A 6,000-nucleotide genomic window follows, 5' to 3' on the forward strand; every position below is an offset into this window, starting at 1 on the left:
CAGCCCCGGCTGCATCACATGTGTTTACAACACAGACCACCATCTGTACCTAACTGGGATGATTGCAACTTTAAGATCTAGTGTTACGTGCCTCTTCAAGAATCTTTGTGGCTCTGCAGAACGCTGCTCTCAGAGCCCCTCCTCTTTTGATTTAGGTGTCTCCTCATTAACCCTCAAAACTTGTTAGGCCCGTGGGAAGAAATAACGATAAAGGACCAAAACATCTAGCTCAATTTCATGAAAGCCAAAAAAAGGGGCCAAAATGAATAGCTTTGAGGATCAGGGGTTGTTCAGTGACATCATGAGCAGAACACCGATGCTTAAGAGCCATGCTCCATCTTTCCCAGAGCAAATTGGGCTCTCCCTACTCTCCTACTGAATGACTCCTCTGCAGGGTGTAATGAGAGGCAGTGCAGTGTAGTGGTTAGAGTGCTCGACTAGGATCTGGAAGATCCAGGTTCAAATCCACACCCTGCCATGGAAGTAGGGTTGCCAGTTCCCTCTTCACCATCAGTGGGATTTTTTGGGGGCACAGCCTGAGCAAGGCAGGGTTTGGGGTGTCGCACACAGTGTGTCTGGACTTCAGGAGTTCACCTGGTAGCAACTTTACACCATGCAGTTCTGCTATGTACAGACATATGTTGACATGGGGAGGGGAGGGACTTCAATGCCATAGTGTCCAATTGTCAAAGCAGCCATTTTCTCCAGGGGAACTGATCTCAATCAGCTGGAGATCAGTTGTAAAAACAGGAGATCTCCAGCTAGTACCTGGAGGTTAACAGAAAATATGACACCCCTGTGTTCTATGTTAAGAAACAAAGCAAATCCAACACAGGGCATACAATGACCACAATTCAACAATATAATTTCCACTTATCAGTACACATCAAAGAATCTCAAATATTCTATTCATATCCACAACAACATTCTCTAGTTATTTAATTGTAACAGTTGAAATTTATGAAAACAAAATATAGTCCCTTATTCCATAGGGTGCAACTAAGCACCCTCTATGGAATGAGGGTTTGAATGACTTTCATCTACGCCTATCAGCACGTCAGCATATTCTGAAGGAGACTTCTCACCTGTGTGGATCAGCAATCTCCTTCAGACAGCCCCCGTGGTCGAGAGTTCGGCTAGCTTTGATCTCAGCCCCCCCCCGAAAACCTGCTCTGAAACTGAAGTTTGCCCCTAGTAGAGGCTACGTTTCCCCGCACCATGACCATCTCTTTTCTGTGTCTTATTTTTCTTGCATTTAAGCCTTTTTCCTCAGTTTGGAAGCAAATTTGCATGCACCCCTGATACATCATGCTATGCACCCCAGATACGAAGACAGCCCCCAGACTTTTGAGGTGCCAGCCTGGCAATTGGCTCTTTCCACCAGTCCTCAGCAATGCTGAACTTCTGAACCTCAAAAACGATAGACAGATCAGCTTGCAAATGCCTGGAAGATGGGGGCAACCCCTTTTTAGGCCCATAAAATTGGACCCCCTGTCCCAGACTTCACCAAACTTTGATGTCCATCTAAGGATAGTCCCTTGCAGCTATGCTGCAAATATGCCCCCATAGGAGCTTCGAAAAAGTCCCCATAGACTATAACGGCCCCAAATTTTTCAGTAAACCCAGAAATAAGCAGAATACTGATATTTACCAGTATGGGTATTGGGCTTATTCCGGGTTTACCAAAAAAAATCAATAAACCCACACCAAAATTTACCAGGATATATATATATATATATATATATATATATATATATATATATATATATATATATATATATATATATATATATATATATATATATATATATATATTTGCACAACCCTAGTTTTGTTCTGTTTTCAGCAATTGCAGGACATGTGGTATTTACCTTACTACCAATTAACTAATGTTTGCATTTTTAATTCCCCATCCCTCTCTTTTGTGGTAAATCTTACAGGTTGGAGACAGCGTCATCTTAGACGGCTGCTCAGAAAAATGTACCTGTGGTGCTTCAGGTCAGCTGGTCTGCGAGGAAACCAGCTGTCAGGCAGGAGAGATATGCACTGTCCATAATGGTGTGCGTGGCTGCATAGGGCAAAAAGGGGAGTGCACGCTCACCCCTGGCGCACGGCTGACCTCTTTCGATGGTGCCTCTGGAGAAATACAGCACACGGGAGTTTACGAGGTGGCCTCCCATTGCAACGAGAGCGACCCTTTTTGGTTCAGAGTCGTAGCTGTTGTCCAGGAATGCGGCAGCTGGGATGTGGATGCTGTATCGACAGTCCATGTATTCTTCCAAGGGTTTTTCATCACTCTGAAAAAGGATAAGGAGACATGGGTAAGGGCCAGTGGCATGCACATACATACATAATGATACTCTTCGTACATCCAATTCTGCCCTGAACAATGTCACACTAAGATCAAAATTATATATATATGAGATAAAAACTTGGCAACAGCCAGTGTAGTGTTAAAATCCACCCCTGCTAAAAGAACCCTCAAATTACCCAATTCACAAATAGATTCCCAGATAAAAGGCTTTATCCATCTGTCTCTAGCTTCGTTGAGCAGGTTGCAGCTAAACAAGGAATGCTGAAGAGTGTCTATTTGGCCAGAACCACATTGACATACCCTCTCACAATATGGTACTAGCTGCATGCAAGAATGGACGGCGGGTTTAAATAGGATCCCTTTCTAAAATTACTAAGTCAGACTTGAAACTTTGAAAGACCCGGGTGCCAAAGAAACGAAGCAATCTGCTTTGTAGTCAAGGCCAGTCCGAAAAGGCTGTATATGCATTTCCAGCCTCAGACAGGATCTAATAGATATTATGCCTAACATCTCCCCCACACACACACACAGTCTGGCCTGGCCAGTGGTTTTTGAGCCTACAGGGGGGTTTCCTTGGTTTGCAGCCCTCCTGCCCACAACCTTGCAATGCGTGTCTCCCTTCCCTTGTTGGGGTCCTGAGATCCTGCTGTCCACTCCCTTTAACACCATTGTCTACTACTCATTTCTGTTTATCACTTGTTTATAGGGTCGCCAGCTCCGGGTTGGGAAATACTTGGAGATTTTTGGGGCAGAGCCTGAGGAGGGCGGGGTTTGGAGAGGGGAGGGACTTCAATGCCATAGAGTCCAATTATCAAAGCAACCATTTTCCCCAGGGGAACTGATCTCTGACGCCTGGAGACCAGTTGTAATAGCAAGAGATCTCCAGCGACCACCTGGACGTTGGCAACTCTACTTGTTTACTATTCACATGGTGCAGAGAGTACTATAAAAGATATGTAAATCTTTCTGCTTTACCCCTGGTGGCAAGAAGGCCAAGGTATCTACTGGTGGCAATTTCCCCCCTGTTCTCAGGCCTGAGCAGCAATTCCCAAATAAGATCAGTTTTTCAGTGACTCCAAGAGGTCTCTCATTTTTGAGGAGAAGTGGAAATGTTGTCCTGATAGAAAATTACACTTAATCTCAATTGTGAATGAAGGCCAGCATTCTTTTCCAGAAGTGGTGGTTTAAAGGGCGTGCTGGAAAAGAAAAACCCAATTGTAGCAGTTGGGATTCGGCAGCAGCATCAACATTACATATATTCTTCAAAGGCAAAAACTCAATTGGTGCATGAAGGACTTTCTCCCTTAGGGTTTCTGGGGGCCAGCTTTCCTTCCCAGAAATAGACGTTTAAGGAAGGCTCTGATCAGAATGTGGGAAACTATACTTCAGCTTAGGTACCAAGGCAGCTTCTCAACAGCCAGCCCCTCAGGTGAACCTTTGTCTTCCCCAAAGAGGTCTTCACTCTCATTTCCCTCACCTCAGAGAAACCAGTCAGGACTCTTGGTTTCTTCTTTACACCATGAGTGATTAAAATGTAGAATTTGCTGCCAGAGGATGTAGTGATGACCACAAGGGTGGACAGCTTAAAAAGGGAATGAGACAGATTCATGGACGACAGCTCTATCAGTGTCAACTAGCCATGGTGACTAAAGGGAACCTCCACATTCAGAGGCAGTAAATCTCTGGACACCAGTGCCAGGAGGCAACATCAGGGGAAGGCCTCAGCCTCTAAGCCCTGTTGTTGGACCTTCAGAGGAACTGGTTGGCCACTGAGTAAGACAGGATGCTGGACTAGATGGCTCTTCTTATGTTCTTATGTTCATTACTTAGTATCTGTACTAAACTGACCACTCAAGGATGGTTTGCGAAATCAGGGACTGCCAATAAGCAAGAGGGGTTAGACCAGTGGTGGCGAACCTATGGCACGCGCTGTCTCCCCAGCACATCTAGAGAGTTGCAAATGTTAATGTATGAGCTGTTTTTTCTAAACGAAAACCTCAGTATTCAGGTTAAATTGCCGTGTTGGCACTTTGCGATAAATAAGTGGGTTTTGGGTTGCAGTTTGGGCACTCGGTCTCTAAAAGGTTCGCCATCACTGGGTTAGACTGAGACAAGTTATGTTCCAATAGAAGAAAGCTGCAATGGGTTCCTGAAGGAAAACGCTAATTAAGAACAAATGCTCTATGACAATATCCCAGAATTGCATGAAAATAGCCTTTCAATCTGGATGGGCCATGCTCCGAATTAGTTCCTCCTTTGGCCCTCAAGAAGATGCAAAGAGATCAGGAAGTGGATCTCCACTTTATAGAAAACCAAACTTTTGCATCACTTGCAGCAGGCTATTTAAGATGCCCGTGCATCTTTCTTCTTCCACACAACACCAACACACTCATCCTTCTTCCTTCCAGGTCAACGGGCATCGAGTACAGCTCCCAGTGGCCTCTGACGACGTGACCGTGAGCCTCTCCCAGGATGGGGTTTTGATTGATTTGGCCTCTGAAGTTCGCATTCTCCTCAGGCCTTGTGGGGAAGTGACATTGAAAGTCAGTGATCGCTTGGAGGGAAAACTATGCGCCTCCTGTGGGAACTTCAATGGGAATCGTGTGGATGACCTGCAGCTGCCCAGTGGGAAAGTCGCAGGAAGCATTTCTGATGTCATCGATGCCTGGAAGGCCAAGGAATTCTCTGGCTGGTAAGTGGGTGCTCTTTGAGACCCAGCGTGGTGTAGTGGTTAAGAGTGGCAGTCTCTAATCTGGAGTACCGGGTTTGATTCCCCGCTCCTTCACATGAGCGGTGGACTCTAATCTGGTGAACTAGGTTTGCTTTCCACATTGCTCCACATAAAGCCTGCTGGGTGACCTTGGGCTAGTCACAGCTCTCTTAGAGCTCTCTCAGCCCCACCTACTTCACAAGGAGTCTGTTGGGGGGAGGGAAGGGAAGGAGATTGTAAATCACTTTGAGACTCCTTAAAGGTAGAGAAAAGAGGTGCATAAAAACCAACTCCTTTTCTTCTTCTTCTTCTTCTTCTTCTTCTTCTTCTTCTTCTTCTTCTTCTTCTTCTTCTTCTTCTTCTTGGTGATAGAGAGGATAAAACAAGCACTTAAACTAACCGACAGATGGACATCTGATATCATTTGGCAGCACATCGCTAATGTGGGTACTTCAGAAGGAATTAATGAATACCTCCGGGGTGAAATATCCGTAGTTGGAAAAAAAATATGTTTAAAATACAATTACACAATGGTCTGGAAATGGTAGTGGGAAGAGTCTCACTTAGGCATATGTTAGCTACTAATTCTCCCTTCGTGCTTTTCTCTTCCAGTGATTCCTAAACACCCAGGCAAGCCACTGTGGGCCCCGCCCTGTGCTGCTGAGCATTGGTAGCAACTGTTTGACCTTGGAGAACAATGTTTCCGTGTTGAGTATTCCCTGGTGCCATGTTTAATACGGGTCAGCCACCCATCAAGCATACTCTGATTACCAGTGGGAAAAAAAACCTTGGAAACCTTTTTCCTAAGAATCAATAAACCCTTTTTGGAAACCTCTCTGAGTGAGGTCATTTTATTGGCAGGATTTTGCTCTCCATGCATATGCAAAAGTAGTGCACAGAGCTGGTGCCACCTTACAGTGGCTGCAGACAAGCGAGGAATGTGATCAAATGGTATAACCTAGTTGAGAACAAGAGC

General features: G+C 45.1%; 1 protein-coding gene across 1 annotated transcript in view; it reads left to right on the forward strand.

The window, feature by feature from the left end:
• Window positions 1-5,646, forward strand: part of LOC130474705 (IgGFc-binding protein-like) — a 44,072-nt gene extending 38,426 nt beyond the window's left edge. Inside the window, exons 18-20 of the mRNA XM_056846402.1 lie at window positions 1,941-2,321; window positions 4,723-5,006; window positions 5,637-5,646. Coding sequence (XP_056702380.1) covers window positions 1,941-2,321; window positions 4,723-5,006; window positions 5,637-5,646 — 675 coding nt within the window. The remainder of the gene's footprint in view (window positions 1-1,940; window positions 2,322-4,722; window positions 5,007-5,636) is intronic.
• Window positions 5,647-6,000: the final 354 nt, after the last annotated feature.

The sequence above is a fragment of the Euleptes europaea genome, chromosome 3 (assembly GCF_029931775.1).
Source record: "Euleptes europaea isolate rEulEur1 chromosome 3, rEulEur1.hap1, whole genome shotgun sequence".
In the NCBI taxonomy this organism is placed as follows: domain Eukaryota; kingdom Metazoa; phylum Chordata; class Lepidosauria; order Squamata; family Sphaerodactylidae; genus Euleptes; species Euleptes europaea.